The sequence below is a fragment of the Hoplias malabaricus genome, chromosome Y, assembly GCF_029633855.1.
Source record: "Hoplias malabaricus isolate fHopMal1 chromosome Y, fHopMal1.hap1, whole genome shotgun sequence".
In the NCBI taxonomy this organism is placed as follows: Eukaryota; Metazoa; Chordata; class Actinopteri; order Characiformes; family Erythrinidae; genus Hoplias; species Hoplias malabaricus.
In genome coordinates this window covers 17,564,884-17,577,857 of record NC_089820.1, presented here as the reverse complement: position 1 = coordinate 17,577,857, position 12,974 = coordinate 17,564,884, and the positions used below count along the sequence as shown (strand labels likewise).

At 38.4% G+C, this 12,974-nt stretch overlaps 1 protein-coding gene across 5 annotated transcripts; it reads left to right on the top strand.

The window, feature by feature from the left end:
- Positions 1-983: 983 nt before the first annotated feature.
- On the top strand, positions 984-11,135 carry LOC136678366 (metaxin-3-like). Of its 5 annotated transcripts, none has more exons than XM_066656406.1 (10): positions 984-1,270; positions 4,321-4,390; positions 4,650-4,726; positions 5,464-5,556; positions 5,642-5,824; positions 6,378-6,454; positions 7,146-7,303; positions 7,741-7,829; positions 8,380-8,510; positions 11,054-11,135. In XM_066656406.1, exons 1-9 carry the CDS (start codon positions 1,190-1,192, stop codon positions 8,485-8,487), a joined length of 936 nt encoding a protein of 311 aa, XP_066512503.1. In that variant the 5' UTR covers positions 984-1,189; the 3' UTR covers positions 8,488-8,510; positions 11,054-11,135. The 5 variants fall into 5 exon arrangements, 4 of the variants coding, with proteins under 4 accessions (XP_066512503.1, XP_066512502.1, XP_066512501.1 ...); XM_066656405.1 differs by lacking the exon at positions 11,054-11,135 and adding an exon at positions 8,688-10,526; XR_010796476.1 differs by lacking the exons at positions 7,741-7,829; positions 11,054-11,135 and adding an exon at positions 8,688-8,699.
- The last annotated feature ends 1,839 nt before the right edge of the window (positions 11,136-12,974 follow it).

The window sequence follows — 12,974 nt, the reverse complement described above, 5'->3', positions numbered from 1 at the left end:
CAGCAGGAGCATCTGTCCCTGCAGCTTCTGCATATGATTTAGAGCAGTAGCAGCCAAAATAGACGTTCCTTTTGCCTTAGACGACTGCAGCCCAGCTGCTGAATGAAAACCAGATAGGTGCCCGAGAGATTTATGCTTTTCAGATGACTTTAGACATAGAAGGTGTGACCAAGGACCTCCTCCCTACTTTCTTTCCAGAATGTGACCACTCACTTTACTATAAGGGTGTCAGATGTGCACCCTGAAAAAAAAAAAAGAGAGAGAGAGAGAGAGAGAGAGAGAGAGAGAGAGAAAAGAAAAACCTACACTACACATGCATTGATGTTAATGACTTAATTTTAAATTTAACAGTTGTTCATGTACTCATTTTAAAATGCCTTTATCAACTTTAAATACAGGTTGTTTCTTTAATTCTTTTGCACAGGTGAAGTTAGAGTAGACCTTGGAGTTGTGGGCAACAAGTGAACTAATTTTTTTAATTTTAAAACCCAAATTCCCAGTAGGTGAACAAAGCTAATTGCTCATGCAATTAAGACATCTTTATTTTAGTATGTCTTCAGAAAGGAAGAATTGACCTGGTTGGCTCTGCTCTCATTTTATAGTTAACACTGTAATGTATGGCATAATACAACATAATATTACACTGAGGACCAAATAAAATAGCATAACCCCTTATACACTATTTAGGGGGCACAGTTTAAGCCTTTGCGAGATGGGATCCTTTTCTGTTTCTTGAATATTGAAGGGGATCCAGGAGGAATGTACTTCCACAGAGTCGTGTTAATTTACATTCCAAATAACCTCTGCTTGGATTTTATTCTGCTCTTGTGGCCATTTTGTAAAATTTGGCCACAAGAGGCCATTTCTGTTTAAGTCATTAAACATGTGATTATTAAATTGCTGAGACTTTTATTTTGAAATAAGCTTTGAACATAGCTGTTAAACAGTGCTGTGGTCCTCTTTCCCTGTACAGGTTTGTATTTTCTCGCTGTAATAAAAGAGAAGAACTTGGTCACCTGCGAGTGATGTAGCTCATGTGCAGAGAAAGCATTTACCTGATCTGGAGCCATGAAACAGTCATAAAAACAACACAAGGCTGATGTAAATATATGCGCTACGGTGAGGGAGCCACAGCGACAGAGATACAGCGCCGTACTCTTCAAATCACTGGTGTTTCTATCAAACAGCCATGGCGGCACCCATGGAGCTCCTCTGCTGGGGAGGAGACTGGGATTTACCCTCTGTACACACGGAATCTCTCATTGTGCTGGTAAATAAACATATCTGGATTTTAATATTGAACCCCGTACCTTGCAGTTTAATCACTGGGGATTTCAGCTCGTTAAAATATCGCAGTAAGTTATGAGGAGGGCAGATTTCTCTCACAGGAGTCAGGGCTCTTTTACTTTATTGTCTGCTAATTTAACTCAGTGTTATATACTATGGTATTATTCTTCGGCTACCAGATTTTTTTCTGTCCCTCACAATTTTATCCTGGCATTTTTATCAGTAAAATTATCTCTGTTTTTCATTTCCTCCTCAAGGTCAGCTCCTCATTACTTCTCTGAAGAGTTGGACAATATAAACAAATACATCTGGTTCTTATTCATTGGTATATTGTTATTCCTGTTCCTCATTAAATATGCGTCTTTTGGGTTAATAATTATGTGCTGTGCTGCGGACACTTGGACATTTCAGGATTTAGGTCATGCCCACCACCGTGACGTCCAGAGATGAACACTTAATATCAATATTTATATAATTATTCTCACTAAATAGAATAATAAAACACACATGCAGGTCATATAAACACTATGATGTCAACCCTGTTAGGTCTTTAGTGGTTACAGGGTGGACCATAACAGGGTGGACATTCTGACATAAAGTTAGCCATTATCCAGTGTGTGAGAAATACCAGACTAACTAAAAGGTTAAATTAGACAAAGAATTGTATGCCCTTTAATGTGATTATTTTGAAATGATTAAATTTTACTGCTTTACTCATATTCCTCCTAACAGGGTGGACATGCTGTGGTTGACCGCGTCAAATTGATTGGATATAATGAAATATCAGTATGCAAAAAATCTTCATTTAAAGAGACAGTACTTGGACATAAAAGGGTGCACAGTAACTTTACATGTGAAAACCTTCATTCATTCATTATCTGTCCAGAGCCTACCTGGAATCATTGGGCGCAAGGCAGGAATACACCCTGGAGGAGGCGCCAGTCCTTCACAGGGCAACACACACTCACACCTACGGACACTTTTTGAGTCGCCAATCCGCCTACCAGCATGTGTTTTTGGACTGTGGGAGGAAACCGGAGCACACGCAGGAAACCGGAGCACATGGAGGAAACCCACGCAGACACGGGGAGAACACACCAAACTCCTCACAGACAGTCACCCGGAGGAAACCCATGCAGACACAAGGAGAACACACCAACTTGTCTCAGACAGTCACCCGGAGGAAACCCACACAGACACAGGGAGAACACACCAACTTCTCACAGACAGTCACCCGGAGGAAACCCACGCAGACACAGGGAGAACACACCAAACTCCTCACAGACAGTCACCCGGAGGAAACCCACACAGACACAGGGAGAACACACCAACTTCTCACAGACAGTCACCCGGAGGAAACCCACGCAGACACAGGGAGAACACACCACACTCCTCACAGACAAACACCCAGAGGAAACCCATGCGGACACAGGGAGAACACACCAACTCCTCACAGACAGTCACCCAGAGCGGGAATCGAACCCACAACCTCCAGGTCCCTTTAGCTGTGTGACTGCGACACTACCTGCTGCACCACAGTGCCGCCCTGAAAAACCTTTATAATCGTTGATAAATTAAAACGTATTGAGGAAAAACATAGTTTAGAGAAGACTTAATCAAAACATTTAAACAATATTAAAAGACTGAAAGATGGCACGGTGTCGCAGTCACACAGCTCCAGGGGCCTGGAGGTTGTGGGTTCGATTCCTGCTCCGGGTGACTGTATGTGAGGAGTTGGTGTGTTCTCCCCGTGTCTGCGTGGGTTTCCTCCAGGTGCTCCGGTTTACTCCCATAGTCCAAAAACACATGTTGGTAGGTGGATTGGCGACTCAAAAAGTGTCCGTAGGTGTGTGTGTGTTGCCCTGTGAAGGACTGGCGCCCCCTCCAGGGTGTATTCCCACCTTGCGCCCAATGATTCCAACTAGGCTCTGGACCCACCGTGACTCTGAACTGGATAAGCGCTTACAGATAATAAAAGATTAAAGATTTTTATGATTATACCTTATATTTCCATCACAAAAACAATGCACAACACCAGGGACATGGGAAAACGCCTCGTGTCCAATAAATAAAAACTGTAAAATTTACAAAGTTACATTTTGGGCTAGACTGCATTATGTTTAACATTTGAAAAAAAGTGTTAATTATTTCAGTAGGATTTACAGAAATGATATTGTTTACATTTTTACGTGTTACATACATTAATCAGTACTGGGGATGCAAAAGGTACCGAATTGTAGGAATGACCCAAATAGTGTGTGTGTCCATGAACATTACTTCTGCTGAGAACACTGGCTTAAACAGTCATAATGAATTATTATTCATAAACCATCTGCAAACTCTTTTTCACTGCAAATGAAGCAGGCTCTTTTTTATTACCACAGCTCTAAAGCTGATATAGGTGAAAGAGCTCTGTTCTGATTGGCTGAAAAACAGCAACTTCCATGTGAAAAGGTGAAGGTAAACTACTTTGAGCTGGTTGTATGGTGGTGCAGTGGTGCTGCAGGTAAGGGTCACAGGGCCTGGGTTCAAACCCCACGTCAGGTTGCTGCCTTGACAAGTTTGGTCTTGTCCCTCCTAGTCTGGATGACTGGATGAAACAGATTGGTTAAATGCAGAGAAGCAATTTCTTTTAGGGGATTAATAAAGGTGATGCTGCTTCTTCATAGGTGTGAATGTGTGAGTGACGGGGAGTGTGTGATGCCTTGTGATGGATTGGTGCCCCAATTATGTTCCGTCGACTCAGGTTACACAACAGCCCTGAACAGGATGAAGTGGTTGAAGTAAATGAATGAATTGAAGAATAAATATGTTGTTTATACAAATTAAATGCATTGGTTTGTGTGACCTCATAAAAACCTTAAATTCAAAATAAACACAAAATGAAATTGAAACCGTGTTTACATACTTTATCAAATCCTATTGTTTATATTGAGTTAAGAAATGTTACTTATCCCTTGGTATGGGCTCTTAAATGTTGTCTGTTTTGCATTTTACACTGTATTTATCAGAGTTGTCCATGTTTCTACACAGACATATGCAAAATTTGCTGGTGCCAGTCTTACAGTGAAGCCAGTGGACTGGACGTGGAGGACTATTACAGGTAATGGAAAATGAATTGTAAATAATTCAGTTACACATGGATTATTCACTCTCCAGCAGCTGTTCTCTCTTAGTGAAACTAATGCTGAAGTATTTGTCTTTAATAATGTATATATTAGTGTAAACACAGCCTTTATAGTGTTATATTCCAGCTGTACATTAGCCACACAGTAGTAGGGGCATAAGCTATATGATAAACTGGAGTTCTCCAGCTGTATAATTTGAGTGTGTGAATTGTTTTCTGTCCTTCAATTCCACAGCGTCCATTCCACAGCTGTACTATGAGGGAAATTCAGTGACAGAACCTACACAGATTCTCAACTTCCTTAGAAAAAATGTATGTATCAATTTAAAATATTGCACTTTGAAAGATATCCATTTTTAATCATTGTTTGAAATATGCTAGGGGTTTGATATTGATTTGTTATATTTACATTTTTTTTAAATAGTATATTTTCCTTATTGTGTTTATTTTCAAGAATATAGAGTTTTTAAAACAGAGGAAATAAAACAATAAAAGTGGAGATTGCATATTACAAAGGAGAAAAAGAAAGTATAATTTGTTATAAGTAAATAAATAATAAAACTAAAGACAGGAACGTTTTCATTCATTCATTCATTCATTATCTGTAAGCCCTTATCCAGTTCAGGGTCGCGGTGGGTCCAGAGCCTACCTGGCATCATTGGACGCAAGGCGGGAATACACCCTGGAGGGGGCGCTAGTCCTTCACAGGGCAACACACACACTCACACCTACGGACACTTTTGAGTCGCCAATCCACCTAATTTTTGAAAATGAAAACAATTATTCAACGCTCTTCCCACCTTTATACTACCTTATAATACCTTTATACAGCCTTTATATAGATGGCCATATAGATGGTTGCCACCCCTTCTTCCTTATGTAGTCTGTTTGAAAAGACTGAACTAGAAAAAAATGTTTTGAGGTGATATCAAGCCCAGTCTCCACTTCCTGGTGAAATTAGACTGAATGTATAAAGTGCGATACCTGATTTAGCACTTGCAGGTGCAGTTGTTTTGCAAAGTTAACATTCAGCTTTCTCCATTCACCAGAGAGTCAATGCAGACTATGAACTGTCGGCGAAGCAGGGGGCTGACACCATGGCCTACATAGCGCTGTTGGAGGAGAAACTACGGCCCGCTTTGGTTGGTGTCTTCACAGTGCAGTCTCAGAGATTTACTCGTCCGTATTGTCTGTGATCTGTAGACTTAAGACCATATTTGTTTACAGCTCCACACATTTTGGGTGGACGCAGAGAACTATGCCAACCTAACGAGGCCATGGTTCGCATCACACTCTCCGTTCCCTCTCAACTTCTTTGTTCCAGCTCGCCAGGCCAGTCTTGCCCTGTCCAGGATCCTCCTGACCAAAGCAGAGGCTCCCCTACACTCCATCACTGAAGTAGAAGGAAAGGTACTCGAACACTCACAAACCATCATTTATTTTATTTGAAATACAAATATTGAAATACTTCTCGCAACATGTCTACATGCTTTATCTCTCCATGAAAATGACAATATTATAAAAAAAATATTTCACTGTTCTAGGCATTAAAAGTCACATTTCCTATGGTGTAGTTAACTTATGTGGGTCACTCATAATAAATTCAGAATGTAAGCCAATTATCTCATGAATGTGCTCTATGTAATATGTGACACTGGATTTAATCTACAGTGCTTTGTTCCAGCAGCTGATTTAAACAGTCTCTTGGGCTGTCTGAGCACTGTCTGCGGTCTCAAAGAAGCAGATGGAAAAGAGTTTACCTCTTAGAGGACACAAGCCACTAAGATCAGCGCAACCAAAGCCAGCTTCAATAATAGAATAGAAACCTGCTAGTGTTTCTGAAGGGTCACTCATTAATGTGGTCATAAGCCTCCTTCTGACACACGTCCAGGAGTCAGGAGTTTATTATTATAGTTAATAATCTTTGATTGTCAGTAATGCAGTGCTGAAATTGTTTTTACAGATCTACAATGAAGCCAAAGAGTGTCTGAACTTGCTCTCTCACAGACTGGGGACCTCACACTTCTTCTTTGGCAACGTGTAAGTTTAGCCATCATTGGATATTTCCATTCATTAACAGCTCTGCTTTAGAACTGTAAGTATCCTCACTATGTCAATTAAACTCGCATACACTTTTTGTTTTGTAATATGAGCAAGATTTTAGTACTGTATCATGGGAGTAAGATTTTTAGGTGTGGCATCATACGAGTGGATTAATTTTTGTTTGTATTTGTAATCTTATTGTGAGATGACTTACTGCCACTGTTATCACATTAGCTAATTTTTATTTGTTATATAGGTGTTTATGTAGGTTAAAGTTGGGTTTTATGATAGATTTATGTATGTGACATACAGGGGAGTGGTATCACTATTTCCAATAGTAGTAGTTTAGAGTAGTAGAGTAGTTTTGAAAACGAGTATCTTGGCACTTATTGAAAAAAATGAATTTAAATACTGTGAAATATTTATTATTGAAGAGTGTGTGTGTGTGTACATACATATATATATATATATATATATATATATATATATATATATATATATATATATATATATATATATATGTATGTATGTATGTATGTATGTATGTATGTATGTATGTATGTATGTATGTATGTATGTATGTATGTATGTATGTATGTATGTATGTATGTATGTATGTATGTGTGTGTGACATGTTATTATTTATATGTATGTAAGTATAAAACACTATGTATTTTGTTTATTATAGGCCCACAAGTTTGGATGCCTTTGTCTTTGGCTATCTAGCTCCACTTCATAAAGCCAGCCTGCCTAGCGGTCAACTCCAACAGCACTTGAAACAACTTCATAACCTCTGCCAGTTCTGCAGCACCATCCTCAGAAACTATTTTAATGAGGCCAGCTCTGGTACGACGATTGATTACTCTTAAAAAGACCAACATAACCAGCTGCTGAAATGTTTATGTACACGAACACCTGTTCCATAATTCACAGTGGTTTATTCTGTGAGTGGTGGAAGGCATCACTTGCTCTTGATCTGTCTTCACCATTTTCTCATTCCTTCAATATTTCTAATAAAAACAATCCAAAAGCCCTCATCTGCTATTAATAAATCATGACTGTTCAGTTTCCTTTAACGCAGAGAAGTGTTTGCTGCGGCAGATGTTAGAATCATACAGTAGTCTAATCAAAGTGCTTTGTCTTGGACCACTGGGTTATTTTGATTAAATCTCTGTGCCTCTGGTGGAATTATCCGAACTAACATTTCTTCTCAGAAACTAACATTTCTTCCTGTTTCTCTTGTCAACTTTGGGCATGCTGTCCTATTCTGATTCTCTCGTCAGGCTCTTCTCCCACTAGCCAGGACGCAGTTGATGCAAACCTCCAGAAACTGACGCAGCTTGTTAACAAAGAGTCCAACCTTATTGAAAAGGTCCTTCTCAGATCTGCTTATATTTTCATTCTGGTCATTTATAACATAGTAGTAGTAGTAGTAGTAGTAGTAATAGTACTATGCTGTTGGGAAACGTAATGACTTTAAATTAAAGTGACACTTTGACTAAAAATCAAATGAACACTTTAACCGAATCTCGTTCTGTGTCTGAAGTTTTCAAAAACTATGGTAAAGAAGTAACAGTAGATTATATTTTACCCATAGTTTTACATAACTAAATACATAAATATATATCTACATTCAGTCTGTAAATTAAGAAAAAGTACAATGCACAGCTACAGGCAGCACTGAATATTTAAGTTTTTTTTTTTTTTATTATTATTTATTTAAATGTATTTTTATACATAATTGTGAGAAATGATGAAAATCTCATGACCCCCCAAAAATGATTAGGATAAAAGAGAAATTAGATTATGATTAAATTGTGACTTTAATATAATGCTCCATTTGTACACATTACATTAAACGGTATGTGCTCAGTGCCATAAACTTAGTTCCTGTAGCTGACTTGTGTGTGTTATTCTGACAGATGGACGATAACCTTCGCAGTAGCCCCCAGCACAGACCCAGCAGACCTCACAGACCCGAACCCAAACCTTCATCTCTGTCCACTGAGAGGAACTCAACCCCTGCCTAACAACAGACCCCTTCCAAAAACTGGTATAAACCTTTGCCTATTTATTTCTGTTTATATCTGATGCTTGGTCTCTAAGCAGCCTTTTTAAATGGGCAAGAATTCAGCAGCAGCACTACGCCCATTTAGCTTTAATGTATTTATACTTTCAGCCCGTTTCATGGCGTTCAAAATGGAAACTAAATTTGCATTGTCTGCTTTAGTGCTGTGTCTTGAAAGGGACAAAATGAAGACACCTAATGTGTCATAAAGGGCTGAGGACACTATATATAACGGCAATGACTGGAGTTAGCATTTAACAACTGGAATATGTTGTTCAAACACCGTCACACTAGGGAACAGCTCAGATCAGTAGAGAAGCATTTGTACGAAGAAGGCTTGGGTATTCTCTACAATCTGATGCAAGTTTCAAAGCTTCCAATCAGCATGCTCAACACTTGGTTGTTTTGTATTTATAAAAAAGAATATTATTCTGTCTAAAATAACATATCTATATATATATATATATATATATATATATATATATATATATATATATTGTGCCACAATGCAACTTACCAATTTGAGGTAACAGTCCTGTAACTATGTACTTATATACCTGTATCTATATGTCCTTATGCTGTTTGTCTTGCAGCCATTAACTTCAAAAGAAAACTCATTTGTTTTTCAACCTGATCTCCATCTGACCCACCTATAGCATCCAGCTACAATCAGATTTTCTCAATTAACAACACATGTTTAGTGCCTCTTCAGTTAAGCACTGAAACTACAAAATAACTGTTGCTAGTAGACACTAGAAATTCAGATCTTCAGTGAATTGGCACAGACTAGTTCACATGGTTTTGGACACAGTATGAGACAGTGTGACTATTGGCTTCTTGGTTTTGTTAACAACGTTAGGCCTGTTGCTCCAGTTGCAAACTATAGATACCTCCAAACATGTCTCAGCTGACTGACTGCAGCTGATGTAAGTGGACAATCAAATATATTTGTTCGTTAAGATGTGCAGTAATTACCCTGCAAGTACGGAAGACATTTTAGCCTCTGCCTGTTTATTTCTACACAGTGTTCTTTTATTCAGCAGAAAGAGATCAGGTTGAAAAAAAAAAACGGAATTATTCCTTATCATTTCTATGCCAGCGATAGTGAAGTTATATTTTATAATACTGACCGACAAACACATGAGTGAGCTGTTTGTGTCCTATCTTAGAAACAGCTAGATATGTATTTTTATGAGGTGGAGCCTTTTTCATTCAAAGTATGAGATATGAACAAACATCTTCAACTTTTCATGATAACTGTTACACTCCTATATTTGAATGGCTGGACACATGATCCTGAAGTCTACTAAACATGAACGAGTTTTACAGTGTCCAGATTTAAAATGCAAACCCATATTAAACACAGCTTGAATAATTGAGCAACACTAATATTAGTAGTCTAACACTGGTCAGTTCTAAGTTTTAAGAAGGACTAGTTTGAGTCAGACATAAGCTTTTCATGTTTTCTGTGTGCCTCGTATTTATCAGGATTATCAAAATGTATGGTTGGTTCATTTTTTTTTTTACTCATGGGTTTTCTTTTTTTTCCCCACTCTTGCCTTATTGAAGCACTTCTGTACTTTTCCGTAAGATAATGTTGCTGCCTTTTTATTTCTCCATGTTTAATTTATTATAGTTCTGTTCAGGTCCAATATGAATAATCTTGAATATTTAGAGTTCAGACCTTATAAGCATGCCTTGAATTCTCAGTGGCAAAGTGCAGTGCCGTTTCTTGTGGAAATTAGTTTATTTTCTGACACAGACCCTTAATATATAGCCATACACAGGCACCAGATTCTTTTTGATTGCTTTGATTGTGTTGTTTGCCTTTTTTATTTGTTTATCCAGGTGTCATATTGCAATGGGTTAATGTTGAACATTGCTTTGTACTACTTTCTTGACATGTTCTTTGTTATCATGATATCTCTAAAGATGTAAATTCTCATTTTCAGTACCTATATAGAAGAAGAAAAATATCAAATGATGAAATGCATAAATAATAAAGCTATGTTTGTAATCAATGTCTGAAATGTGTTGTTTGGAGATGGAAAGAACCAGTGTAGTTTTTGAAACAAATGCTGAGTGATTGCACAGAATAAGCAATACCCACATGCTTGCTTGGGTAGTTCTGATTGGTTGCTTCTTTTGAAGATAGCAACAATTTGTCAAGGGAGTAGTCTCAAAAGTCCCCAAGGATTTAGTTCAGCCAGGTCTTTAGTCCAATCCACAAACTTTTTCCTCACATGGTAACAGTCTGTTATCCCAGTTTGGTCCGTCGCTGTTATTTGATTAGACACATCTATGCATGGCTGTTGTTTCCATTGATTTCCCCCCTTTAATCCTGCAGTAATAGCAGCTAACAAAGAGCCTGCTGTAAGGTTAGCACATGGAAGCTATTACTGCTGTTACTGATGGGTTGTCACACCCTAAAACACAGCCCAGTGGAAATGATGAAGATGACAGCAATACTGTCTGTGCGTTTTCTACTTTCTCCTCCGTGTAAATAAACATTCTTTTCTCCTTCTCAGTTTGTAACCTGCAATGAATCAACTCTTAATAACGAAGATTTCAGATGAGCTTCTGGCCACTTTATAATCTTAGTAGCCATACAAGTGTGTGTAATTACACAAATAAAAACTTTAGTTCCATATTTATGTATTTGTAGGAGCTGAACTGCGTGTTTATTTGGAGTGATGACACAGACAAAACACCTCATAAAGAGGCTTATAAGAACCTGAAATCAGAATTTCTTTTCATCTTTCTGGGCATATTAAACATACATTTTAAATGATGCAGTAATTACACCCCCAACCCTGTCCTCAGTGCATTACACTTTAAAGTTCATTATAGTACCAAAGGAAAATGTGACTGAATTTTCCATTCATATTGAACATACCATTCTTTTCAGCAGTTTCAACAAAGTTCATTAAAAAAATCCTTCCTCTCTGGACTTGAGGGTATGAGAGATGATCTGAGAGAATAAAAAATGGCCACAGTTAAATCATTTAATTATTCCCAGGTCTCCTAAAGTAAAGCAATCTTTTGTTTTTTTTTTCATAATGAGAGATTTAGCTTTGTAATGAAATATGCTATTTATAGAGTTGAGGGTTTGTAGTATGTTGAAGATTAATGAATCTCCCAGAGGCTATAGACAAAAAAAAAAGTTTAAACAGTTCTGAGGAAAATGGGAGACTGGTTGCATGTACTTTGGATAAATTCAGCTGATTACATTCTGGATCTGGGATTTTTTTAAGAGCAGAGGCCTGGGGATGTTTAGGCAGAGCAGGACAAACTGTTCCACCTGTAGAGCAGCTGGCTGATTTCTCTGTTCCCAAACGTTCCACTGCAAACAAAGTCTGTCCTCCTTCTGACCATGTTTTACTCTCTATGAGCTCCAGCCCAGCAGGCTCTCGTCAAAAACAAGCTTAACTCAGCTGTGGCCTCAGTATCAGCTTTTAAAAGAACACTCTCTGTACCATGTTTTTTCCAGTTTGTCTCTCAACATATATTTGTTTTAGCGGCAGCTTACTGAATTAGTCCAATTACACATTTGAGAGTTCTTTAGAAATGGCACATAACAATCCAGTCCTCGGCTCCAGTTTGTAAGCCCAAACATCTGCTTGCAAGACTTGGAGCTTTTATTATTAGAAACAAGAACAAGTCCTGAGGAAAATCCACTGTATGTCCAAAAGTTTAGCTCACCAGGATTAATCTGAAATCAAGGGTATTGATGGGCATTTTGTCCCCTGTGCAGCAGTAACAGCTTCCACTCCTCTGGGTAGGTTTTAAATGAGATGTTGGACGTTTGTCAACTGCTTTGACAAAAGGACGGTATTCTCAATTACATTTGTGAAGTCTGGGACTGATGTTAGTTGCTGATAATTAGTTTTGAATCAAAAATTCCACACTGATTCATCCAAAAAATGATGATCAACAGCCCAGTGCAGTGTGGGTCCAGAGCCTACCTGGAATCATTGGGCGTAAGGTGGGAATACACCCTGGAGGGGGCGCCAGTCCTTCACATGGCAACACATTCACTCACACCTACGGTAACGTTTTGAGTCACCGGTCAACCTACCAACGTGTGTTTTTGGACTGTGGGAGGAAACTGGAGCACCCGGAGGAAACCCACGCAGACACAGGGAGAACACACCAACTCCTCATAGTCAGTCACCCGGAGCGGGAATCGAACCCACAACCTCCAGGTCCTTGACCCCATTAAAAAGTAAATAATACAAATGTATTGTGGGAGTAGTGTGAGCAATGACCTAAAAAAAGGCCCTGGCTGAGTTGGCCTGTAACATATATATTTGTATCAATCATACTAAAAAAAAATACTCAAACGTATTTATTACAAAAATATTATGTTACTACAACCGCACTGAAAACAGAAACAAGTGTTTTTCTTCTTATTAAAGACATATCTGTTGATTACAGGAATCAGATCAT

Bases quoted from the DNA above. Each gene is read 5' to 3' on its own strand.
- LOC136678366 (XM_066656406.1), top strand. From the start codon at position 1,190: ATGGCGGCACCCATGGAGCTCCTCTGCTGGGGAGGAGACTGGGATTTA. The intron at 5,557-5,641 runs GTTGGTGTCTTC...ATTTGTTTACAG, and splicing joins AGAAACTACGGCCCGCTTTG to CTCCACACATTTTGGGTGGA. The intron at 7,830-8,379 runs GTCCTTCTCAGA...TTATTCTGACAG, and splicing joins AGTCCAACCTTATTGAAAAG to ATGGACGATAACCTTCGCAG.